The sequence below is a fragment of the Spermophilus citellus genome, assembly GCF_964194105.1.
Source record: "Spermophilus citellus genome assembly, chromosome: 18".
In the NCBI taxonomy this organism is placed as follows: Eukaryota; Metazoa; Chordata; class Mammalia; order Rodentia; family Sciuridae; genus Spermophilus; species Spermophilus citellus.
Genome location: NC_138200.1, coordinates 14,089,726 through 14,115,667, shown reverse-complemented (window position 1 = coordinate 14,115,667; position 25,942 = coordinate 14,089,726). Strand labels below are relative to the sequence as shown.

Here is a 25,942-nt window from a genome sequence, read left to right as displayed (position 1 = left end):
GAGAGGGTGACATGTGGTATTGTTTCTGTGCTGGTAGGCCTTGAGCCTTCATCCATTTACTTAGTGAATATTTATTAGGTGCTGGAGATGGAACCCAGGGCCTCTCCAATGCTAAGCACATGCTCTACCACTGAGCTGTTCCTCTCCAGCCCCTAGCAAATATTAACTGAATACTTGTTGTGGGCCATGTAGTGGACAAGGTCAAGCCCTTGCCCTCCAAGGGCGGAGAGAGGCAACAAATTGGTAAACAAGCAAGTCCCTAATATCATTTCAGAGAGTGAGAAGTGCCACCAGGAAGCATAAAGCAAGGTAAGGGAACCAGGTGACACTGGCAAGATCTCCCTGAGGATAGGATGTTTGAGTGGAGGGAGACTTGACTGAAGTGCTAGGTGAGTCAGGTTAGATTTGGGGGAGAAGGAGACTTCCAAAGACTCTAAGGTGGACCAAGCATGTCTGAGCAGGAGCCAGAGTCTCACGGTGGCTGCAGGGAAGGAAAGGGGGAGGAGTGAGGAGTGGCAGGAAGTGAGGCCAGAGGGCCAGTAGGGCCCTGGAGACCAGGAAAAGCTTTGCCTTTTCCCTGATTGAGTTGGCAGCCATTGGGAGAGTTCAGAGCAGGGAGGAAGGTGAAAAGTACATCAGTGGGGAATAGACTGGAAAAGCAAAGGGAGGAAAAGGTAGACCAGCCTGGCTGGTCCAGGCGAGAGCCATTGGTGGCTTGAGCCAGAGTGGTGTTTATGTCAAGATGAAGAAGAAATCTCGATTTTCAGACTTAAAATGTCTTCATGATGAGAAAATTTAAGTATCCAATATACAGAAGTAGATATAACAACATAGTGAAGCTGCATGGGTATTGAGAACATGTGACTTGAATAATCAACATCCTACCAGTCTCATTTCAGCTACTCTCCCTCCATTTATGCTGTGTTGTTTCAAAACAAATCTCAGGCTTTGTATCATTTCACAGCATATATTTTAAAATTATAAGTGTCTAGTCTTCACTGATGGTCAGGGGGGAGAGAAAAGGAAATGACTAGTCATGGATGAATGATAGATGAATCTACTGAAATGGAGAGGAGAGAGCACATCTGTGGGATGGACAGAATCAGAAAGGTCACTTGACATGTTAAAATTAAAATTCATTACAATGTGGGGCCTTCAGAAATAAGTTTGCACACATTATTATAAAACTATAATTGCTAACTGGTGGAACCTTCAGAAATTTAGAATTTGTGTTGGACATTGGATAGTTTATAATGGTCCTGTCCAATAGTTATATATTTCAAGCCACAAATGTGAGCCACATATATAATTTAAAATTTTCTTGTAACCACATTAACAAAGTAAAAGGAAGCAAATTAAAATGAATTTTAGCAATACTTTTCTTTTTTTGTACCGGGTATTGAACCCTGAGGTGCTTTTACTATTGAGCCACATCCCTAGCCCTTTTTGAGACAGGGTCTTGCTAAATTGCTTTAGTGCCTCCTGGAGTTGCTGAGCCTGACCTTGACCCTGACCTCCTGTCTCAGCCTCCTGAGTCTCTGGGATTACAGGTGCGCACCACCCTGCTGGGCAACAATACTTTTTTTTTTTTTTTGCGCAGTATTGAGGACTGAATTCAGAGTGCTCTACCACTGAACTACATCCCCCGCCCTTTCTATTTTTTTGTTTTGAGACAGGATCTCACTAAATTGCTGGGACTGGCCTCAAACTTGGAGTCCTCCTGCCTCAGCCTCCTGAGTCACTGGGATTATAGACATATGCCACTGTGCCTAGGCAGCTATACATATTGGTTGACCCTATGTGCTCAAGATAGTCAATATCAACATTAATTAATGTTAATTAGACTGGCAGTGGTGGTATGGGCATGAAGTCCCAGGTACTCAGGAGGCTGAAATTGGAGGACAGCTTGGACCCAGGAGTTGGAGACCAGCCTGGACAACATAGCAAGACCCCATCTCAAAAACAAAACAAAATATTAAGATATTTTGTATTCATTTTTACACTAAGTCCTCAAAATCTGGTGTGCACTTTACGTTTCAACACATCAATTCAGAACTACCACATTTCAAGTGGCAACGCGTGTCTAGTGTTTAACACACTGGACAGCACAGAGTTGTAGGGTTAGAATCATCAGCTGGTGGAAATTTCACAAGCATAGCTCTAGCAAGTTAGAAAAATTGGACTTTGAAATCCTAGAAGGTTAGAATCACAAGTATGAAACTTTGACACCTTGGAAAATTGGAATCATTGATTTAGTGAAGACCACTGGACCCTCAGAACTTGGCCATAGAAGGTAGGTATCCTGAGATGCCATGAAGCATCAGCCTCAAGGGAACTGATGGGAACTGCATATATGGGTTGGGCTGAGGGTGACTTCTAGTGGCTCAAATCCCTGTCACTGCCCACTGCAGGGATGTGTCATCGGTGGAGGTGCTCATGAACTACCACCAGGGCCTGAAGACTGAGCTGGAGGCACGGGTGCCTGAGCTGACTGCCTGCCAGGAGCTGGGGCGCTCCCTTCTGCTCAACAAGAGTGCCATGGCTGATGAGGTAGGGAGGGGCACCTGGGGTCCTCTTCTGCCCCCCAGGTTCCTTGAGGTGGAAGCCACCCCTGACACCCCTTCCCACCCACCCACCACACCCAGATCCAGGCACAGCTGGACAAACTGGGAACCAGGAAGGAGGAGGTGTCAGACAAATGGGACCGCCATTGGGAGTGGCTGCAGCAGAGTGAGTGGGGATCCAGACACATGTGGCTCAAGGACACAAAGACATGCTCCAGCATGTTAAGGCCCAGAGGATGACATGACCACATTTTGCACACCACCCAAGAAGCGAACATAAAGGCCTGGGAGGGTGGATGACGGGGTGCCACTGAATCCTTCATGGCGGACTCCTAGGGGAGAAACTGGGACCTTCAAAATAACCCCAGCCCCTGTCACTCCTGCAGAGCCCAGAGTGGTCAGGACTGGGATGGGGAACCTGCAGGGTGTGGTGGGCCAGGGAGGACAATTGCTGCCCCAAAAATGGTCCCTGTGTGCTCCCAGTGCCCTTACCCTGCGTGTCTGCCCCTAGTGCTGGAAGTACATCAGTTTGCCCAGGAGGCAGTGGTGGCTGATGCCTGGCTGACAGCCCAGGAGCCACTCCTGCAGAGCCGGGAGCTGGGCAGCAGCGTGGATGAGGTAGAGCAGCTTATCCGGAGACACGAGGCCTTCCGCAAGGCAGCTGCAGCCTGGGAAGAGAGGTTCAGCTCTCTGCGACGCCTGACCACGGTGAGCACCCAGATCCTGCCCTCCTGCCCCACACCCATCCTGCACGAGAGAGACACACCTGGACTTGGTGCCTAGTCCCTTGTTGAATGAGGGCTAAGAGATCTATACTGTGCTCCCAGTGGGGCTGGGGGACAGACCTGACACTAGACAATGACAGTACAGAGGGTCAGGGATGTGATGCAGAAGTACAGGCAGAGGGCTAAGGGCTAGAATGGGGGAGGCATAGGGCACCATGGGAGCCTAGAAATGTTTGCCCTGGCCTGGGAGAGTCCCATCTGAGACTTAACACAGTTAAGAAATGCAGAGTGCTATGACATATGACTGTAATCTCAGTGATTCTGGAGGCTGAGGTAGGAGGATCAGAAGTTCAAGGCCAGCCTCCACAACTTAGTAAGACCCTGTTTCAAAATTAAACACAATAAGCAGGGCAAGGTGGTGCATGCCTATAATCCCAGGGGCTCAGGAGGCTGAGATTAGGAGGATCCCGAGTTCAAAGGCAGCCTCAGCAAAAGCCAGGGCCTAAGCAACTCAGTGAGACCCTGTCTCTAAATAAAATACAAAATAGGGCTGGGGATATGGCTCAGTGGTTGAGTGCCCCCGAGTTCAATCCCGGGTACCCAATAATAATAATATTATTAAGCCTGGATATGTAGCTCAGTAGTAGAGCATCCTGAGTTCAATTCCCAGGACATGGGTGGCAAGAGATGAGGCAAAGAGACCATTGTAATAAAAAGTTTTGAGTTCCTGGGTGGGAAACATTAAAGAAGGAAGAAGTTTAGAAAAGCACCCAGAGAAAACGTTGATTTAGCTGATTCCTACAAGAGCAAGAGGTGTTTGCAGGAAGAACGGGATCAAGCTCCTGGCAGAAAGTGGGGCAGGGCGTTGGGCATCTTGTTTCTTCAAGGAACTAATAGGTTTAGAGGTGAAGCAGAAAACCCAGAGTGCCTGTCAGACCACTCACTCTCCGCACCTTCCCGCCCCATCCTGTCCCTGGTCCTTCTGTCCCCAGATTGAGAAAATCAAGGCGGAACAAAGCAAGCAACCACCCACTCCCCTGCTGGGGCGCAAGTTCTTTGGGGACCCCACGGAACTGGCGGCCAAGGCGGCACCTCTACTGCGGCCAGGAGGCTATGAAAGGGGCTTGGAGCCCTTGGCCCGCCGGGCCTCGGACACGCTGTCAGCTGAGGTGCGGACCCGGGTGGGGTACGTGCGCCAGGAGCTCAAGCCCGAGCGCCTCCAGCCACGCATTGACCGGCTGCCGGAGGTCCCCGGGAGGGTAGAGCCTGCGGCCCCTCCGGCCGCACTGGAGAACATTGCAGCGGAGACTCCCGGGACCCCTGCGGCTGCGGAGCAGGTCCGGCCCAGACCGGAGCGCCAGGAGTCAGCGGATCGCACGGAGGAGCTGCCCCGGAGGCGGCGGCCGGAGCGCCAAGAATCGGCTGACCAACCCGAGGAGTCTGCGCGGAGGAGGAGACCAGAACGACAGGAATCCACGGAGCATGAGGTGGCACATAGCCTTACACTGGGCCGCTATGAGCAGATGGAGAGGCGGCGCGAGCGGCGCGAGCGGCGGTTGGAGCGGCAGGAGTCCAGCGAACAGGAGACGCCCATAAGAGGAGAGCTGGCCAAAGGGTGAGGCCCCTTATATCCGGGGAGCGAGGGAAGGGGATTAGCAAGAGCACCAACAGCCGCGAAGGCCCAATGGCGAGGCTTCTGGGTCCAGACCTTCTTGGTATCCACTTTGCAGAGGTGTAAATTGAGGCTGAAAGAGGGTAGCAGATATGCCCATTGTTCCACAGGGAAGCTCTTCCTGCAGAATGAAAAGACAGTGTGCCTTCCTCCAGGGGCAGTTTTTCAGCCACTGGGTCCTGCATCAAATCCCCTGGGTGTCCCCTGGCCTGAATTCTGTCCTCTGCACTGATTATGTTTCTCCACTGGGTGGAACCATCACTGCCTTAATTGGAGAGAAGACCCTTTATTACAACTCTCTCAACAGCATTATGAATTGGGGGATATTGTCATTGCCATTAAATGGATAGGACAACTGAGACACAAAGAGGGCCAGTCATTCAACTTGTATAAATCAGGGCTGGAGCCCAGGTCTTTCAGATTCCAATGTTAACAAGACTATAGTATGCAGATTAGTCCAACCTGCTATGTCCCCAGAGGACAGGAAACAATGACTTCTTTACCCTTTAAAAAATGCCTGTTTCATGAACATTTGCAGGTGTCTGGGTGGCATGTGCTGGGGATAACAGTGACCAAACTAGCCCCAGTCCTACCTTCATGACACTCAGTCTAGTGGGAGAAACAGACTTGTTACCAGACAGTGATGACCCAGAATGGGGATGGGGGAAAGTCCAGAAGACTTGGTAATTCAGGAGGCAGATGCAGAAATGTGACTGTGTTCAAAAGCTTGAAGGAACTAGTTTGCTTTTATGCTGCTTAAAACTCAAAAAGTGGGGGGAGTTCAGTTTTCCATTCAGCAGCAGTGCTTGGGACACTCATGGGGTATAAGGTGCACATCTGCAGGGGACAGCTGAGAAGTGAACAAGGTCTTGGCATTTCAGGATAAGGCATGAAGCCTCCTCTGTACAGCCAAGAAGGTCCCTGGGAGAAGGCATCTGAGTTCCACTGGGTCTTTCTGTCCCCTCCTCCCCCAGGAAGGCCACCCTGGCTGACATTGTGGAGCAGCTGCAGGAGAAAGAGGCGGGCCCAGGGCTCCCTGTTGGGGTGGTAAGTTGAACCAGAGGATGGGTGGGGGTATGAGGACCCCCTCTCAGAGCAGGAGTCAGGTTCTCAGAAGTAACCAATGCCTCGCCCTGAGCCCATCCTCCTACCTGGACCCTGCAGAGTCAGCATGGACTCTCAGGACCCCCAGAAATCCTGCCAATTCTGAAAATTTCTCCCTTAAAAAATGGGACCACGGATCCAAGAAACCCTTCCATTCCCCCGCCCCTCCACACATACATAAATAGGGTCTAGTTCCCCGCCCAGCGGGGTCCCAATTTTCATCATAGATGGCCACAGACACACCGAAGGCCCAGATTTCTCCCCACAGGAATTCCTTGCATCCCAACCTCTTAGATGTAGCGTCTTCCTCCCACGAGAGGAAGTCCAAACCGATACCAAGACCCGTTGGGCCTCCAGCCCAGAAGTCCTCCCATACTCGCCTCCAAGACAGATGACCCTGCAGACGGATGGGACCCCAGACCCACGGGTTCCCCCAGACAGAAGCCCCTCCCCATGGACAGAACCCCTCTTCCCCCTCCCTTCACACAGCCTTCGCTGCCTCAGCCTCGCGAGCTTCCCCCTGGCCGCCTGCCCAACGGGCTTGAGCCGCCCGAGCGGACACCTCGGCCGGATCGGCCGCGGGCGCGGGACCGGCCCAAGCCGCGACGGCGGCCGCGGCCAAGAGAGGGTGGTGAGGGCGGGGGAAGCCGGCGCTCGCGCTCCGCTCCGGCCCAGGGCGGCTCCGCCCCCGCGCCTCCGCCACCGCCCACTCACACAGTGCAGCACGAGGGCTTCCTGCTGCGCAAGCGCGAGCTCGACGCTAACCGCAAGTCGTCCAACCGGTGAGCGCGTGGGCGGGGCTTTGGAAAATGGTGGTGGGGGCCATGTGCAGAGTGTCCAATGAGTGAATAGTCGGGCCAGGGAAGGGGCGGGATCAGCTTCAGAACCTCCCACCGGGGGGGGTTAGGTTGGAGCCCAAGGGAGGGCGGGGCTCAACCTCCAGGATTCCAACTTGTGTAAGTGAGGGGCACGGTGTAGGATTAAGGCGTCTTCGGGCTGAGTAGAGGAGCTTAAACGGAAGAGGGACGGTAATATGAAAGCGAACAAATTGGGACCCAACTCTTATAGCGACCAACCCAGGAGCTGAGTACAGCTGAGAAGTAAGCTGGAGTGAGTAATCAAGTGCCAATGTTGTGTGAAATTGAGCCTCAAAATCTCATCCACCCAGAGTGAGATGGTTTTAAGTGGGGAAGGTGTGTCTGAGAAGGGGCGGTGCCGAACTCTTGGCTGAGTGGAGTGTGTTGGGGTAATCTGAAATAGGTTTCCAAATGAGGGCTTAACAGTTTGTGTGTGTGTGTGTGTGTGTGTGTGTGTGTTTACTCTTGGATTCCAGTTTCTGGTTGTCCAACACATTTTTGGCCAACTGGAGGTAGACTCTGGGGACAGGTGGAGCCAGACAGGATAGGACTGGCCAGTGAGTGGAGTGAGGCTTAGACCCAAGACAAGAAGTGGGCAGAACCGGTTCAGACTGTGCTGATGGGGTCTGGAGGGAGTCATTCTTCCTTGTCCCTAGGCCAAAGTGGGAATAATCAGGGGCATCTGGTATATTTTGCTCTAAGATAAATTTCTCCTGGATTGGGGCTTTGGCTAGATAGGGAGCAGGAATTCCTCATTCCAAACAGTAAACCAATAGATTTTCCTTGAAGGAACTCCGTAGGGGTGGAGGAATGGGGTGGGGGTTTGTGTGGGATGAGTGGAACAAAAGCTACATAGGAGATAAGTCTTGCCTTTAGGAAATTCAGTATGGAGAGGAAAAGGAAGAGCAAGCCCAACAGTGGCCAGCCTGGGTGAAGGCTTGGTTCTGGGAATTTTAGATGAACCTCTTAGATCAGGCTTAGATCAGGGACAGCCTTGTGGCCTCATTGGCTAAGGCAAAGGCCCAGAGGTTGGAAGTCTCAGCATATTTAGGCAATGAATATGTTAATGAAGAGTACTGGCTCAGAGTGCTCCAGCTCTGCTTTGAGCCCTGTATTGTTACCCTAGGTCGTGGGTGAGCCTGTACTGCGTCCTCAGCAAGGGGGAGCTGGGCTTCTACAAGGACTCCAAAGGCCCAGCATCAGGGGGAACACATGGTGGGGAGCCACTGCTCAGCCTGCACAAGGCCACCAGCGAGGTGGCTAGTGACTACAAGAAAAAGAAGCATGTCTTCAAGCTCCAGTGAGTCCCTCAGTGGGCAGGAGGGAAGGATTCCAGGCCCAACTTCCCCTCCCAGCAGGACCCTGGCTCCCTTGGAGCACATTTGCGTTGGGGGCTGGGGCTTGGCCTCTTGGGATCTCCTCAAGTCCTATGTTCTCTCCTGTAGGACCCAGGATGGCAGTGAATTTTTGCTCCAGGCTAAAGATGAGGTGAGATCTGGTCCTTTCAACCCCATATGTGACCTCAAAATGACATAACTGCCTGGCTGGCTTCTGGCCCAGAGTAATGGGCTGTAGAAGGGAAGCACACCAACAAAAATTCTCAGGGATATAATGGGAAAGCCCACGGGCAGTGAGAGCACAGAGGGGAGGTTCCTAAGCCAGGAGTAGTGAAGAGGAGTTCAAGGAGGCCCTGATGGCGAAGTCCAAGGTTAACAGCTGGAGGACAGAATTCAAGGAGTGAGGTAAATGGTACCAGAAAGGATCCCAGGAACTGAATCTCCCAGCCTGTTATGAGCCACTTGGAAGAGGTTGAATTTTTGTTATAAGGGCACTGGGGAGCCATGGCAGAGTTTTGAGCCAAGGAAGGTTGAAGTGATGGGTAATAAAGATCCTTTTAATTACCATGTTCAGGGTAGATTGAAGGGGGTAACAGTAGGATTGGGGAGCCTGTCCAGCAGCTGGGCAGGACCCAAGAAAGCACAGAATTGGAACATGTAGGCCTGTGGGGAAAGGAGGGAAGAGGTAGGGGAGATGAGAACAAAAATGGACATTGGAACTGGGCTAAGGAGTGAGGTCAGGGGATCAGGCATGGAGGTGGTTTCAGGAAATGTTGAGAATAATAAATAACACTTCTTATCTCAATTAGTCCTTATAGGAAGCTTTGAAGTAGGCCTTATCCTCTGCCTACCTCCTTTTACTTATCTGTAAAATGGAGATAAAAATAGTTTCTTATCATAGGGTTTCTGTGAGAAATGAGTTGATACATGTAGAGCACTTAGCACATTGCTTGGTAAGTGTCTGTGCTCTGTGTTTGGACAATGTACTTATCCCGGGTTTTGTTGTTTACCTTTGTAGGGGAGTTACATATTGCAAAAGTTTGAGTGAATGAATCCACATAAGTGCTGAGACAGAGCCTGGCACATGCTATTTAACTATTTGCATCCTTATTATTACCCCAATTTAATAGAGAAAGGAACTGAAGTTCAGAGAAGGCAGTCTGATTCAAGATTGATCTACTACTCTATTTTCTCTCTTCCAAATATGGACTCTGTGCCCTATTTTCTTCCTTCAGGAGGAGATGAACGGTTGGCTAGAGGCTGTGGCTGCCTCAGTGACAGAACACGCAGAGATTGCACGCTGGGGCCAGACACTACCCACAACGTCCTCCACAGACGAGGGCAACCCCAAGCGCGAGGGAGGGGAGCGCAGAGCCAGCGGGCGCCGGAAGTGAATCTCCTACCCCCAGGACCTGACAAGTCTCCCCGCCCCTCCTCTCTGCACTGTGGGCACAAAGACACAAGACACTTTCTCTTCCGCAAGGGCAGGGCCAGGGTCCCTAGTTCCAGCACTGCGGACACGCCACGATGGGCCCTGGAAAGGAGGGGATTTCTCCTGCACCCCAAAATGTGGTGGGGGGATTGCTACCCCTATAGCCATATCTCGGCCCCTTCCCGCTCAACATCCCTACCCCAGGTGCTGGGGCTCCATTATTTTTATGCAATAACTGAGCTTGGTGGGGGCGGATAGGGGGCCAGTTGAGCCAAACCCCCTGCCCCTATCTGCAGATCCTGCCCCAAGAAGCTGGGGTGGTGGGGGCGATAATTCCTGGCCTCCTCTCCGCCCTAAGGATGGGCACGGGGGCGCTGGTGAGGTCCCCTGGACCATCCAGGGTGCTAGGGGGTGGGGAGGGGACAGTCCCTCCCTGCCTTTACCTCACTTCCAATGCTGCCTTGATCTCTGTCTGGGAGGGGGGAGTGAAGGGCCCTAGCCCCTCACTCTGTCGCCTCAGAGCCATGCGGTTAATTCTTTAGTTTATTTTTGCAAAACGTCGACCTCCCCCTCCCCCCGCCCCGCATCCGCGAAGGCTTTTAACGGGAGGGGCGTCAAAGCTCAAAATTGTCTTCCTCTCTCCTCCCCCCTCCACTGTAAATGACACTTCACGAGGGGAGGGGTGAGGGGAAGCCCTCCCCCCCCCCGCATGCTTCTGGCTGGAGCACCTCCCTGGGACTTGGGGGAACTGGGTTGTGGGCAGCCCCCCATGGCCGCCTGGAGAAGCCGCTGGGGCCCGGGGGTGTGGGACGGTGTGGCGGGCGCACACTGTATGTACCTATAATAAACCCTTTGGCTTTGACGGTCTATGCTGGTTTGTTTGCATTTCTTGGGCTGCCCCCGTGAGGATGGAAGGATGGGCAGGTGGCAGGGTTGGGGGTGGGATTCAGAGAACATCAAGATGTACCCTGTGGTATGGGTTAATTTTGGATTCTAAACATATGCACATGGACAAGTCACCTAGTACCATACCTAAAATGGGCCGAAGAAGTAACAACTTCCCCGAAGGAACTGCCCTGCCCGCCCTGTCAAAGGCCAGGAAAGGCCGGCTCCTTTAAGGAGGCGAAGAACTTAACTGCGATGAGCAAGCTCTTTGTCCAATCGCCGGTGTCTCGGGGAGTCTCCGGTCCAATGAAGACACGGTGAGGGCGGGGTTTAGGTACACACACGGAAGTGGGCGCAGGCCTTCTGGCTCGCCGGGGGCCATGGCTGCGGTGGCTACTGCCGCCGAGGGGGTCCCGGCTCGCGGGCCTCCTGGGGAAGTGATTCATCTGAATGTGGGAGGCAAGAGGTGAGTGTGGGAAACTCCTTTAGGCCTCACCCTTGGCAGCTGGGAGCGTGGTGGGAGTACCCGCCTCTTCTGGGGGGAATCCCTGGCCATCAAGAGTTGCTCCGCCCTCTGCTGGAGGCGAGGAGCCTGGAAAAACACCTGGGAGACGGGAGGACCAACTGGATTTGGCGCGAGTCCGCACGGTTCCTCGCTCCCTCACCATCGTCATGTCTTGCGTCCACTTACCTTACCCGCTTAGATTCAGTACCTCTCGCCAGACTCTCACCTGGATCCCAGACTCCTTCTTCTCCAGGTGAACGGGAGAGCGAGTTTGGGGCAGGTTGGAAGGGGAAGTTGTGGAGAGCCCTAATTGCCACCGCTCAATCACCTCCCCTCCCGGGCCCCTGACACCTGCTTTGTTTCCCCTTCCCGTAGTCTTCTGAGCGGGCGCATCTCAACTCTGAAAGATGAGACCGGAGCGGTGAGTAGGGCAAGAGCTGAAATGGGGTGGCCTACTGGAGGAGGAACAGGACCCCCACTCAGTTTTGCTCTTTGCCTTGTCCATCCTTTGTCCCCCTTTCCCACAGATCTTCATCGACAGGGACCCCACCGTCTTTGCCCCAATCCTCAACTTTCTGCGCACCAAAGAGCTGGATCCCAGGTCGGTGTGAATAACAGGGAGTTCCCTGTTATTCATGAAATTTGTCTAGGCCTCCTATGAAGTCTTTTCTCTCTTTCAGAATGTTCACTTAAGCTCCATTCTATTAGAATGGAGTCTTGATCAGGTTTAAATTGCTTTTTATTTAGCATTCCCCCCAACACACCCACACATTTTCACCACCCATATCTTTGCTCCTTAGAATCTTGATCCTGTCAAAATTAGCTACCCTTCATCATTCTCTATACAATTTCTGAAAACTTCCTCTTAAAAATTCTCAGCCCTGCTGGGCTGGTGCACACCAGCACACCTGTAATCCCAGTGGCCAGAGAGGCTGAGGCAGGAGGATCACAAGTTCAAAGCCAGCCTCAGCCACTTAGCAAGGGGCTAAGCAATGAGCCCCCATCTCTAAATAAAATACAAAATAGGGATGGGGATGTGACTCAATGGTCAAGTGCCCATGGTACCAAAAAAAAAAAAAAAAAAAAAAAAGAAAGAAAGAAAAAGAAAAAAGAAAAGAGAAAAAAAAATCCAGGCACAGTGGTGCCTGCCTGTAATCTCAGCAGCTGGGGACCCTGAGGCAGGAGCATCAAAATTACAAAACCAGGTTCATAAACTTAGCGAGACCCTGTCTCAAAATAAAAAATAAAAAGGGATGGGGATGTGGCTTAGTGGTTAAGTGCTCCTGAGTTCAATTATCGGTATTAAAGACAAAACAAACAAACAAAATAAAAAATTCTGCCCATTCCCATGCCCCAGACCCTGATCTTTAGTCAATTCTACTACTCAGGGGTGTCCACGGTTCCAGCCTGCTCCATGAAGCCCAGTTCTATGGACTCACTCCACTGGGTAAGTGGGGACCCCCAGTTAGCATCCTCATTGTATGGAAAACCAGCCTTTACTGAAGCTTCCTAAATTCTCCCTGCCCTTGATACTCTCTCCTGCAAGAGGGTTGGATTAGATCTGAGAGCATTAGATTTATCCCTGGCTCTGAGAGGAGTGTTCTGCAGAGAAGGAGGTAAAGAGGGGTCAAAGGGGTCTGCCTTCATACCCCACAAGTCCCAGCTTTGAGTTCTTCCATTGCAGTTCGTCGTCTGCAGCTGAGGGAGGAGTTGGATCGATCTTCTTGTGGAAATGTTCTCTTCAATGGTTATCTGCCTCCTCCAGGTGTGCACTCCCAATGGATGGAGGGAAGAGGGGGTGGCCTAAAGACTACATTTCCCACAAGTCTAGCCCTTGGGTACTGTTCTGTGATCTTTAGACATGATGGGAGTTGTTATTTCTGTATCAGATGCTTGGGCTGATTCTTGGAAAGGAAATAGGAAACAGCAATTTCCTTAAGACAATGGGCCAGTTAGTTATCCTAAACTCCGAAACCTGTGTTAGAGCCTGATGGGTTTTGTAGTCCAGGCTTGAGTTCCTTGTGGGAAACTTTGAAAGAACTAGGGTCTTTGGCATAGAGTGGAGAGCAACATTAAAGGGGCCACTAGAATTTCCAGGAGACCTAAATCAGCCAGTCTACCTGTTGTGAAAATTGTGCTCAGAGGTTGTTGGGAACTTTAATCTACTAGGCTTTGCTGGCAGATTGGCAGAAGGAATAGAGTGGGGAAATTTAAATATATGTGTTTTATTTTCCTGTCCTTAGTCAATATCTACTACTTTCATGAAATTTGCTGAATGTAAGATTTATACTATTATTTTCCTTGGTTTGTCTTCATTTTCAAAAATATCATTTTAAACAGAAGCTTTATAGCACTACTTTTATACCATCAATAACAAGGCAGACAGGAAAATAAAACCCAAACATAGCAGCATCATTAGATTTCGGGTAGATGCTGGTGCCTGCCACAGGTGCAGCTTTCTGTTTATTAGGAGGAAGATTAGCAAATATTGAAGAGGTGTTAGTATCACAACAGCACTAAACTGAGCTTGCTCTGTGATGGACTCAAGGACACTGAAAAATAAGTAACCCACTGTGAGGCTCAGTGGCATTGAATGGCTTGTCCCAGCACCAGGATACTGTGCTCCATATGTAGGGAAACCTGTATGTGTGAGAGTTCAAGTGCTTGTAGCCTGAAAGCCATGATTTCAATTACTGTCTCTCTGCCACTTACCCCCACTCTAGTGTTCCCAGTGAAACGGAGAAACAGGCACAGCCTGGTGGGGCCCCAGCAGTTAGGGGGACGCCCGGCCCCTGTTCGACGGAGCAACACGATGCCCCCCAACCTGGGCAATGCAGGGCTGCTGGGTCGGATGCTGGAGGAGAAAGCCCCTCCCTCCCCCTCTGGTGAGTTTCTATCTTCTGGGAGCTCAGGAAAGCTGGTAGGCTCCAGGGAGGCCCTGTGACCTGCTCTGATCCTTCTCTTTCCCCCCAAGGGCAACCAGAAGAGCCGGGGATGGTGCGCCTCGTGTGTGGACACCACAGCTGGATTGCGGTGGCCTATACCCAGTTCCTTGTCTGCTATAGGTGCTGGGAGGAGGGGGTGGCCAGGAGGCTCTGAGCACTGTGGATGGACAATCAGGGCTGGCGGTGAGGATCAATGACATCCTTCCAATCCTACAGGCTGAAGGAAGCATCTGGCTGGCAGCTGGTGTTTTCCAGCCCCCGCCTGGACTGGCCCATCGAACGCCTGGCACTCACAGCCCGTGTGCCTGGTGGGGCTTTGGGTGAACATGACAAGATGGTGGCCGCAGCCACTGGCAGTGAGATCCTGCTGTGGGCTCTGCAGGCAGAAGGTGGTGGCTCTGAGATAGGTATGACCCCAGACCTTTTCTAGAACCCCCTGCCCTGTGGAATTCGGTGGCCTGTGACAAATTCTCCAACCCATAAGAATGCTCTGTTTGATATGTTTGCTCCATTGAGTAACCTAACCCTTCAGCATTCCATGTCCTCTTGAAATTCCTTGGCCTATTCAGAAAATCCACCACTTTTAATTCTCTTCTCCATTAGAGCCTCTGCCCTGTTAGATCTCTTTGCTGTGTTGGAATGCTGCATGACACTAGACTCTCCTGTTTGAGCCTGTTTGAGTCTGTGTTGCCGAGAACCTCTGACTTTTTAGACCAGTCTTTCCCGCTGAAACAATCCTCATAAGAATCCCCTGTCACCACTAGAGGTTTTTGCTTTGTTGGAAATCTCAGTATTTTAGAAGTCCACACCTCCCTGGAGTCCCACATCCATCACAAATCCCCTGTGACTCCTGCTGGAATCTCCTACCCTGTGAGGATTCCGTGGCCCAGTGGAATTTTCTGGCACCTTGTGTTCCTGCTGCCATTCTCCTCCCCGCTGAAGTCCTCCTTTCCCCCCACAGGGGTCTTCCACTTGGGGGTGCCTGTGGAGGCCTTGTTCTTCGTGGGGAACCAGCTCATTGCCACAAGCCACACAGGGCGCATCGGGGTGTGGAATGCTGTCACCAAGCACTGGCAGGTTAGAGTTCTGACCAGTCCCCTTCCCAAGTGTCCAGACTCTATTGACTCAGGGTGTGGTTCTTTTCTGCCCCACTGTCCCTGGAGAGAGGCAGAAAACCCAGTGGTGGGCCAGAGCCTGCATGTGTCTGGTAAAGGCCTGTGGAGCATCAAGGAGGGGAGACAGAGCTCACATGAAGGCTGGATGGTTTTGGAAAGGAGAGGGGGCGCTGGATGGGGAAGCAGGTGCTGGGAGGTGATGTAGGAGGCAGGAACCCAGAGAGAGAGACATGAGAACATCTGTCACTCTGCAGTCACCCCAGGCCATGTCCAAAATGTTTTAAAACAAAAAAATCTGCAGCCAGGCATGGTGGCACATGCCTGTGATCCTGGTGGCTGGGGAGGCTGAGGCAGGAGGATCCCAAGTTCAAAGCCAACCTCAGCAACTTAGCGAGACCCTGCCTCTAAATAAAATACGAAAAAGGGCTGGGGATGTAGCTCAGTGGTTAAGTGCCCCTGGGTTCAATCCCCACTACTAAAAAAACAAAACAACAACAACAACAACAAAAAACACCCCCCCCCAAAAAAAACAACAAACCTGCAGTATTTTTTTTTTTTTTTTTTTTTTTTTTTTTTGTCCTACAAAACTGAGTGCTTGGGAGGCAGAGGAGACCGAGAAACAAATAGAAACAGAAAGTCAGAAAGCAGGCACAGAGGAAAGCCAGGACTAAATGACTGAGGGGACAGGGGACATAGAGACACAGGGGGGATGGATTATAATCAGGAATAGAGAGTAGAAGAGAGGCCAGGAGACACTCAGGGACAGAGGCATGAAAGGGAGTCACAGGAAGAGCCAGAGGAAGGTGGGCAGAGAGAGGCTGGGAGAAGTGGGCCGTGGGGCCCGGGTAGGTTCTGGGGAGGAGGGAGGGCCGGCCCAGCCCTGCATCCCTGTGCTGCCTGGCCCCAGGTTCAGGAGGTGCAGCCCATCACGAGCTACGATGCAGCCGGCTCCTTCCTCCTCCTGGGATGCAGCAACGGCTCCATCTACTACGTGGGTGAGCAGAGGCAGCCCTGGATGTGGGAGGGCAGGGCCAGACCAGGCACCCACAAACAAACCCACCCTCCGCCCATTCCAGATGTGCAGAAGTTCCCCCTGCGCATGAAGGACAATGACCTCCTTGTCAGCGAGCTCTACCGGGACCCTGCAGAGGATGGGGTCACTGCCCTCAGTGTCTACCTCACGCCCAAAACCAGTAAGCTCTGACCAGCTTCCACCCTGCCATTTCCAGCCAGGCCCAGCCTGCAGCTCTCTCCCAGCTTGTGTGATATGTCATGGGATTTATCAGAAGGAGGGACAGATTTGGTTCTCATTTAGTCATTCAACAAACATTTCCTATAAGCACTATTCCAGGTGCTGAACCGGCCTGCCTCTCTGCCAGAAGCACAGTAGACCACTGGCCATTCATCTTTGTATTTCTTTTCCATCTCTGATCAGGGCATGTTGTGCATGTTCATAAAACCAAGAGGATGCATGTTTTATAGTGGACAAATCCAAGTTTTTATTTAGGACAGTTTTTTTTTTTTTTTGGAACCCAGGGCACTTAACCACTGAGCTACATCCCCAGCCCCCCAGCCCCTTTTTTGTACTATTTATTTATTTATTTTTGAGTACCAGTGATTGAACTCAGGGGCACTCAACCCTTGAGCCCCATACACAGCCCTATCTTGTATGTGAATTTTATTTAGAGTCAGTGTCTTGCTGAGTTGCTCAGGGACTCACTGAGTTGCTGAGGCTGACTTTGAACTCTCGATCCTCCTGCCTCAGCCTCCCGAGCTGCTGGGATTACAGGTGTGCGCCACCATGCCTGGCTTGTTTTGTTTTCTTGATGTTAAATGTAGAAAAAAGGTAGACTTTAGTTTTCAGACAATTTGCATACCACAAAATTCACCTTTTTTTTTGTTTTCGGCAGAGCTAGAGATCAAACCCAGGGATTTGCTAGGCAAGCACTCTACTGAGTTACACCCCCAGCCAAATTCACCATTTTGAAGTGCACAATTCAGTGTGTTTTAGTATATTTAGAAAGTTGTGTGACCATCACCACCATCCGATTCCAGAACTCACCAGTCCTCCCTCCTTATAGCCCTGGACACCACTTATCTACTCTCTGTTCCTATGGATTTGCTCATTCTGGACATTCCATGTAAATGGCACAAATCCTGCAGTACGTGACCTTCTGTATCTGGCATTTCTCACTTAGCATAATGGTTATTTTTTAATGGTTTGTGCTTTCTGATCTTCACCTACCCCAGGTTGCAAATTGAAATTTGCATCTTGGGTAAAAAGGGTCTCACTTAGTTGCCTAGGCTGGCCTTGAACTTGCAATCTTCCTGGCTCAGCCTCCGTCGTAGCTGGGATTACAGGTGTGGGCAACCCCGGCCTGGCCTGCCCAAGGTTTGATGCCTATCTAGGTTACTGTGTGTAACACTAATCCACGGCCAGTGGGTATAAAATGAATGTGAAATATGGAAACCACGTTCCTTAACTTGGTTCATTAAGTTTCTGAGGCTCTCAAAATGGAAAGTCGGCTGCAGCTGGAGTCCTCAGACTCACTGGGCCACATTCTCGTGACTGTCTGTCTGTCTGTTCTGCCCCTTTCTCCGATGCCATCTCTGTTTTTCTGTCTCCATCTCTGTAACCCTCCATGTGATTCCTTCTGAGTCCCCACGCCTCTCTTTCCCCACCTCTCTTCCCTCTTCTACGGGCTCCGTCTCTGTCCCTGGGTCTCTGCTCTGTGCCTTTGGCTCCTGGTGCCTCCGTCGCCCACACCAGCTCACCACTTCGCCCTCTCCTTTCTGGCTTTGGCTCTGTTCTGTGCCGTGTCTTTCTCTCTGCCCTGGTTTCTGTCTCTCCATGACATGGGGCCTCTCTTTGTCCTTGGCTCCTCACCAGGTGACAGTGGAAACTGGATTGAGATCGCCTATGGCACTAGCTCAGGGGGAGTACGGGTCATCGTGCAGCACCCTGAGACGGTGGGTTCAGGGCCCCAGCTCTTCCAGACCTTCACTGTGCACCGCAGCCCCGTCACCAAAATCATGCTGTCAGAGAAGCACCTCATCTCAGGTGGGTCTCCCCGCAGGTGACCTGCGACAGCTCAGGTGGGAATATGAAGCCGGGAAGCTAAGGATTTCCGTGGGAGGGGGATGCTGTGCAGGGGAGAACCCACCTGGGAGGGTGATTGCAGAAGTGATAGAAGACTGTTAAGGAACCGGCCTGAGAGGGAGTGAATTTGTAGAAGGTGAGGAAAGAACTCATCAGTTGAATAAGCATTTATTAAGTACCTACTGTGTGCCAGGCATAGGGGATACAGTGACGAACAAGACAGACCAAGTCTCTGCCCTTGGGAAGTTAACATTGCAGTGGGGATGGACAGGAGATAAATAAGTAAACATGTAGCTGGGTTTAGCTCATTGTTGGAGTTTTTGCCTGGCATGCCTAAGGCCCTGGGTTCTATCCCCAACACTGCTAAATAAGGAAAGAAAACCAGGCATGGTGGCTCAGCTACTCCAGGGGCCTGAGGCAAGACAATCTCAAACTCAAGGCCAGCCTGGGCAAAGTAGTAAGACCCTATCTCAAAAAAAGAAACAAAACTAAATAGTAACAAATAGGCACTGGGTGATGAAAAGGGCCATGAATAAAAATGAGGTGGTAGCCAGGTGCAGGGGCACACACCTGTAATCCGGCTACTGGGGAGCCTGGGGCAGGAGGATCACAAGTTTGAGGCCATCCTAGACAACTTAGCAAAACTCTCTCTCAAAATAAAAAGGGCTGGGGATGTTGCTCAGTGGTGGAGTGCGCCTGGGTTCATTCCCCAGTGTCACCAAAAAGCAAGGTAAAGTGGTATGTGGCTATAAAATGTCAACCTAAATAAAACAGAGTCTTCAAAGAATAATGAGAGGAATAGCAGAGCATTGCAATGGGAACGCGCGGCCTACTGAACTCTGGGCACATTCCAAGAGGTGCAGCAAAGGGGCCCCGGCTCCTCCACCATACTGGGGATTGAACCCAGGGTGCCCGACCATTGACTATATTTCCAACCTTACTAAGTTGCTGAGGCTGGCCTTGAACATGTGATCCTCCTGCCTCGCCTCCGGAGTTCCTGGGATTGGCAGAGTCTTTGTGATGGTTACTGTCAGGCAGTCGGCCATAGGAGCCCTTCCTTCACGGCCTCCCAGCTTTATTTACTCTTGTGTTCGAGTCGACCCAGGGACTCCGTTTTCACTCTGATAACTTCCACATTTCCTTCACAAGAGCACAGGGGTTGTGGAGAGGGATGGGTCAGGCAGGGCCTGTCTGAGGAAGAAGGACCTTTGAGCAAACTTGAAGGGATGAGCAGTGCAAAGCAGCAGGGACAAGCATTCCAGGCAGAGGGAACAGGCATTGCAAAGACTGAGGTGGGAGGATGTTTGATGTGTCTGAGGAGGAGCAGGGAGCCCCTGGGCCTGCGGTGGGGTAAGCAACAAGGGAAATGCGAGATGAGGGCAGAGAGGTGACAGACAGCAGCCAGGCGGGGGGACGGGGAACCCCTGAGCAGAGGAGGGAGGTGGCTGACTTAGGTGTTCCCAGGCTGTTTCTGACTGCATGTGGGAGAAGACTGTGGGGACAGAATTGGAACAGGGAGCCCAGGGAGGGGGCTGCTGTGATGGTCCAGCAGGAGATGAGACAGACAGGACCAGGGTGAAGGCTGTGGACAGGGTGACTAACATGAGATTAGGCTCTGGAACCATTTTTGAGAAAGAGCCAGCAGCATTTTTGGCCATTTGGAATTCTGGGGAGAGAAAATTCTCTGGAAGGGAAGAATGAGGAGAGGGCTGGATCCTGGCAACTCTGCAGGGCTCATCATTCAGGAAGGCTGGGCAGGGTTGACACCACAGCCAGGCCTGACCTTCCATGACCGCTCTCTGCAGTCTGTGCCGACAACAATCACGTGCGGACATGGTCTGTGACGCGATTCCGAGGCATGATCTCCACCCAGCCCGGCTCCACCCCACTTGCATCCTTCAAGATCCTGGCGCTAGAGTCAGCCGATGGGCACGGTGGCTGCAGTGCTGGCAACGACATCGGTGCCTACTGACCCCTGGCCCCCTCCCCACTAATGTGCTGGACCCAGTGGGCTCCCACTGACCCACTTACCTGACCCACCAGCTGACCTGGTCAACCTCCACTCCATTGATAGCTGACCCCTGTTGACCTCTACTGAGTTGCACCTGACCCCTCTGGACCTTCGTTGACTCCTAAATGATACCCGTTTACCTCTGTCATCCCCATTGATTCTCATTGCCAGCCACCTGGCCCAGGACCCCTCGTGGACCTAAACTCTACTGACCATTCGACCTACCCCCCCCCACCAGACCCTGGCCAACCCAGGAGCCTGAGGGTGGGGCCAGGTCTGGGAGGGTGTTCCACAGCGGGAAGGGGCATGAGCCTTAGGGTCTGGAGGCCCAGGGGGCCCTGGCCAGCCCTGCCCCTGCTTCTGCCTGTCCAGGCCCCTACGGTGAGCGGGACGACCAGCAGGTGTTCATCCAGAAGGTGGTGCCCAACGCCAGCCAGCTCTTTGTGCGTCTTTCATCCACTGGACAGCGGTGAGACTGGTCCGCCAAATGGGGAGGTGGTCAGTGGGGAGGACAAGGTGCAGCTGGGTCTTGGAGGCCAGAAAGTGGTCCTAGCCAAGGGACATGGAAGGAGTGAAGGCTGGCAGGGCGAACGGCCCAGTGGACTTGGCGACTGGAGGGATGAAAGGCGCGAAAGGCCTGGGGGAGGCGAAGCTGGAGGACTCTCAGGCCAGTGCAAGGGTGGGACGGGGCGGGCAGAGTCATGGCTGGACGGGGCCCAGGAAGCTGTAGGAGCCCAGAGCTCTGCTCACTCCGGCCTGGAGGGTGGCTTGAAGAGAGGACTCTGAGCAGGAGAGAGGAAAGAAGGGCAGGAGAGAGTGTGCCCGGTGAGGAAGCAGGAGGGCAAGGTCTGAGAAGACCCAGAGGCCAAAGGCCAGGTGCCTGAGGAGGGGTGGGTGGCAGGAGAGGGCAGTTCTTGTCAGTCATGTGGAAGAGCCGTGGCGTCCTCCGGGTGTAGGAGCGTCCCAGGGACCTGAGGGCCAGCAGGAGTCACCTCAGAGGCCAAGACCCAGGTGCCTGGTGCAAGAGGGAGGAGGCAGGTGTGGAGAGATGCCAGGTGGCAGCGGGTAGCAGGTGGGGGAGGTCTCTAGATGAGGCTTGAAGAGGGGAACAGGGACAGGCAGCAGATCTGGGGAGACTCTGAGGCGCAGTGGGCATCATGGTGAGTGGACGGGGCCGGGGTGTCCAAGAGGCCACTGGTGCTCAAGGAAAACATGGATTGGCAGCCACAAGGATTAGGGGTGGTGATTGGAGGGGCAGGAACTGAAGCTATGTGGTGAGGCACCCGGGAAAGGGATGCGGGGACAAGGGACCCAGCTGGGTTCTGACTGTGCAGGGTGACCACTCGCCCCCTTACACCCCTTAGCGTGTGCTCGGTGCGCTCAGTGGACGGCTCACCTACCACCGCCTTCACCGTGCTGGAGTGTGAGGGCTCCCGGCGGCTGGGCTCCCGGCCCCGGCGATACCTGCTCACTGGCCAAGCCAACGGCAGCCTGGCCATGTGGGATCTGACCACCGCCATGGACGGCCTTGGCCAGGCCCCTGGTACTCGCCACCCTACCCCAAACCCAGCTAGCCCTCACCCACCCAGGCCGTCTAGAACCTTCCTGGGCATGCTCCCTGCCCACGCCCTTGCCTTCTGGCCCCCTGCCTTCTCCTTTGACCCCTTTTCCCACCCGCCAACCCCTCCATGCCCTTCCCTCAGCTGCTGACCCTGCCCCTCAGTCTCTGTGCCCTCCCACCTGTCCAGCCCTGGTGCTCGCAGTGTGGCCCTGCCCCTTGCCCCCCAGGCCCTGTCTCCCCCTGAACCCTGCGTCCTTGCCCCTCAGCAGGTGGCCTGACAGAGGAAGAGCTGATGGGTCAGCTGGAGCAGTGCGAGCTGGCCCCCCTGGCTTCCTCTCGTGGCTCTCTGCCCAGCGCCTCGCCCCGAGCCTCCCTCACCAGGTAGCTGCAGTGAGGGAGGGGACAGTGGGGAGGCCTGGGGGGCCACTGCCAGGTGCCGGCCCTCACTCTCCCACCCCTCAGTCTACACTCAGCCTCCAGCAACACCTCCCTGTCTGGCCGCCGTGGGAGCCCAAGCCCCCCGCAGGCAGAGGTGCGGCGCCGTGGGGGCAGCTTTGTGGAACGCTGCCAGGAACTCGTGCGGAGTGCACCAGAGCCCCGCCGGCCACCAACACCAGCCCCTCGGCCCTCCACGGGGCTTGGGCCTCCCCTCACGCCTCCAAAGAAGAATCTCAATGAAACTTCCTTTTGAACACAACTGCCATGGTGCCTTTGGATACCCTGGCCCCAGGGAACTCAGGTGCCTCCTCCTGGCTTTCTGTTGGAGCCCTGGGTTCAGGGCCAGGTCCTCCTCAGAGTGGTCACTGTTACTAGGTCCCAATCTTCCCCCCTTTTCTGGAAGCCAAAGCTGTCCTTTCCAATAAAGTCCTCATTGCCAAATCCTTGTTTGCATTCTTAGTGGGTTTTGGGATCCCCAGGAACAGGATGAAAGAGGGGGAGCCCTGATCAGTTTCCTGAGTGTAAACAGAACAATCTGCCTCTCCCGTTTTAAGCAAAAAAGGGAATGTATTGACTTAAGTATTGGCTTCAGGCATGGCTGGATCCAGGGATTCAGAATGTCTTTCTGTCTCTTGCCTTTACTTTCCTCTGGGATGCATCATCTTCAGTCAGGTCCTCTGTCTCTCTCTGGGGCAAGATGATTCCATGAAGCTCCTTGGCATTTCTCTCTCTCTCTCTCTCTCTCTCTCTCATGAATCAGAATCACAGGATAGATTCTTACTGGTTGAATTGAATCAGATAAGTATTCCCAAGTCAATCACCCTGGCCAGTGTGAGGAAGGGCTTCTGTTGTCCCAGCTTGGGTCACGAACCCTCATGAGCTAGGAGGTGAGATCAGCCCCATGTAAGCAGAGTAGAAAAGCAGTTCCTGAAAAGAGAATTAGGGCAATGTTACTTCAGAAAAGGAAGGATGGCTAAAGGCAGTCAGAAACACTGATGGCAGCTGTCATTGCTGTGTCCTTAACATTTGTACCCCAGATCTCGACACTCCAAACATCTTGTCCAACATCCCTGGATGCCCAGTCCCTTTCCTGTGTGGGAGACAGTTTCAGCTCAACCTAGCCTGATGTTTTGAATTTTCCCTCCAGAATCTTGCCTGTTCCTCTGGTCACATCCAAAGGGAGGTTTTCTGCATCTTAAAGAGGAGAGAAAGTGGGCCAGACTAGGAGCAAGGAATTTTAGAATATGCTAATCCAGAATTTCTGGAATATTAGGGTTTCTGAAACATACTGGAGAGAGGTCTAGAATGCTAGGGAATCTAGAACCTAGGGTTATCCTGGAGTGCTAGTGGATTAGCAATATTAGGGTTCTCGACTGCATATCAGGGAATCTAGACTGGTGATGCTTCTGACAAAAAGACCTGGAAGAAAATCAGTGATTCTAGAATAGGAAAGTATCAAGAAATGCCTGTGACTCTCCACTAGTAGAAATATTTCGCTTGGATTCTAGCATGCTATGAATCTAGCATGCTATGAATTATTATAGGATACAGAAAAAAGTCTGAATTAATAGGGCATCTTGAGAATGGGAGAGGCTGTGGACAGTTAAGCCTTCCACAGCATTAGAGGGTTTGTTTGCATTCCAGGAAATCTCTATGGCATGAGTTTCTAGATTGTCAGAAAATTTAGAACACAAAGGGAGACCTAAAAGGTGAGTGATTCTAAAACCTGAGTGTTCCAGAATGCCTATGCATCTCAAGGTCAACTTTGTTTTTTTTTTTTTTTCCATGGGCCAGGATATTCAAAACACTGGGAGATGTTTGAATGTTAGGAATTTCTTGAGTGTGTGTGTGTGGGGGGGCTTAGAATATCAGGGAATATCAAATGATGTTTGCAGATCTAGAATATTGAGGTCATTTTTCCCATGCCAGGGAACTCTTGTATTTCTGGAATGCTCATGATTCTAGAAGTAATAGAGCTATGGAGTGTGGTCAAATATAGAACACTGAAGAGTTTTTTGGCTTTTTTAAAATCTAATATTAGGGATAAAACAGTGTGTGGATAGGAAGAAGCTTCTGGAATGCCAGGGATGTTGAACTTTGAGGACTTCTAAAGGGTTGAGATCAGATCAGGATCCAGGGACAATAAAGACACAAACCCAGGAGCTAGTGAGTGATTGGGAAACGGGGACTCCAAATTCTGGGGGGAAGGGAAGCTGATTCCATCCCCGGAAGTTGCAGTGGTGAGCCAGAGGCTGTTGCCTAGCAACGAGCATTGAAGATGCCCTGGATCCCAGGCAGAAGGGAGAAATTTCAGCAGCGCCCCCAGCAAATGCTCCAGCCACAGGGTAGGAGGTGGGGAGGGAGGAAAAGGTGAGGGATACTATGTCCCTCAGGGCCACGTGAGCAGGGATCTTGAGGCCAAACAAAGGCAGGGGAGACGGAGCACAGTCAGTGGGCAGAGCGGAGCACTCCATCATCGCACTGGGTCAGTCCACGAATGACCGTGAGTGAGGCTTGACTGCCACCCTTACTGCTCTAGGGGGCTGTGTCTCTGGACGGTGGGTGGGCCCAGATTTCAAGGTGTCAGTGTGGGATGGAGGCATGGATTGCTGTAGGTGGCAGTGACAGGTCTAAGTGTGGTTATGTGAGTCATGTGTGTGCTGCTTCACAGGGGAGGGGGTGGCAAAGGGATCTCCTGTCCGCGTTGGTCCTGCACACCTTCCATTGGAAGCAGCAGAGTAGCGGGTGGGAGCGAAGCTGAATCATTTTCTGTTATCCTGAGATGAGCCCTGCTGTCAGGGTGTGTGGCCTACTACCTGGTTTGAGCACTGGTGTACCGGGCTAACTCTATAGATGTAGAAACCTTAAAAATTAAACTGCTTTGAAGAAATGAGGCCTGGAACTGAGAAGTGGGACAAACAGGGAAAGGGGGGCGGGGCTTGGGATCCTAAGTGTGGGACTGTGTCCCAGTTCTCGGTAAGAAGGGGTGTGGCTTGGAGCTCAAAAAAGGTGACTAGGGGCGGGGTCTGAACGTCTAGGGCTGTGCAATTGGGGAAGGGGCGGGACTTGTAGGAGAAAAGAGCGCGAGTACCTTGAATTTTATAAAGGAAGGAACTGAACTTGAGACGCTGTGCGTTTGGAGGTTGTGAGCAGGACTTAAAGCCTGTTATTCACTAAAGAGGGTGTGAACCGGGCCTACGGCTCCTTATGACTTGGGATTTCTAACAGTGGAGGTCCTTAGGCCTGGAACTCTCGAAGGAAAAAGTCTGCAGTTCTGGGAATGGGAGTATGCTCTTGGGAGACGTTAAGGATTCGGGCAGGAAAGGGGGTCTGGTATCTTCTAGGGGCAGGAATGGAGATGGGTGCAGGAGGGTTCAGAGCTGGGAGTCCCCTGGGAGCAGATTTGTGGGTCAGGGATCGAGTCTGGGTCTACTGAAGAGCAGAGGTTTGGAGGAACAAGTTTTCACAGGTGGTGAGTCTGGAACCACGAAGGATAGGACCTTGGAAAGGCCCAATGTGGATCTGAGCCCTTCATATCAGCCAGATCTGGGGCCTAGTGCAGGATTAGCATTCATTCCCAGAACCTTAAGCGTGGGAGGGGGGGCTCACAAGGGAGCTTCTACCCTTTACAGCAGCTAGAGAGCTCAATTCCGACCAAGTTACCCCAGGGATGACGCCTGCCAGCAGGAGT

The 25,942-nt window shown here is 52.4% G+C and overlaps 2 protein-coding genes across 2 annotated transcripts in view; both read left to right on the top strand.

The window, feature by feature from the left end:
* SPTBN4 (spectrin beta, non-erythrocytic 4) overlaps positions 1 to 10,548 on the top strand; it is a 74,464-nt gene extending 63,916 nt beyond the window's left edge. The window contains exons 28-36 of the mRNA XM_081275457.1: positions 2,412 to 2,550; positions 2,646 to 2,730; positions 3,076 to 3,272; positions 4,282 to 4,904; positions 5,936 to 6,008; positions 6,555 to 6,847; positions 8,049 to 8,222; positions 8,368 to 8,410; positions 9,495 to 10,548. Of these exons, the coding sequence (XP_081131583.1) occupies positions 2,412 to 2,550; positions 2,646 to 2,730; positions 3,076 to 3,272; positions 4,282 to 4,904; positions 5,936 to 6,008; positions 6,555 to 6,847; positions 8,049 to 8,222; positions 8,368 to 8,410; positions 9,495 to 9,653 (1,786 nt within the window). The 3' untranslated portion in view covers positions 9,654 to 10,548. The remainder of the gene's footprint in view (positions 1 to 2,411; positions 2,551 to 2,645; positions 2,731 to 3,075; positions 3,273 to 4,281; positions 4,905 to 5,935; positions 6,009 to 6,554; positions 6,848 to 8,048; positions 8,223 to 8,367; positions 8,411 to 9,494) is intronic.
* Positions 10,549 to 10,910: 362 nt separating this feature from the next.
* On the top strand, positions 10,911 to 22,686 carry SHKBP1 (SH3KBP1 binding protein 1). The gene is made up of 18 exons (XM_081275599.1): positions 10,911 to 11,042; positions 11,281 to 11,334; positions 11,457 to 11,502; positions 11,609 to 11,682; positions 12,470 to 12,528; positions 12,766 to 12,846; positions 13,805 to 13,966; positions 14,056 to 14,146; positions 14,243 to 14,433; positions 14,988 to 15,103; positions 16,049 to 16,136; positions 16,218 to 16,334; positions 18,032 to 18,202; positions 20,047 to 20,202; positions 20,625 to 20,721; positions 21,617 to 21,795; positions 22,080 to 22,194; positions 22,276 to 22,686. Exons 1-18 carry the CDS (start codon positions 10,957 to 10,959, stop codon positions 22,502 to 22,504), a joined length of 2,112 nt encoding a protein of 703 aa, XP_081131725.1. The 5' UTR covers positions 10,911 to 10,956; the 3' UTR covers positions 22,505 to 22,686.
* The last annotated feature ends 3,256 nt before the right edge of the window (positions 22,687 to 25,942 follow it).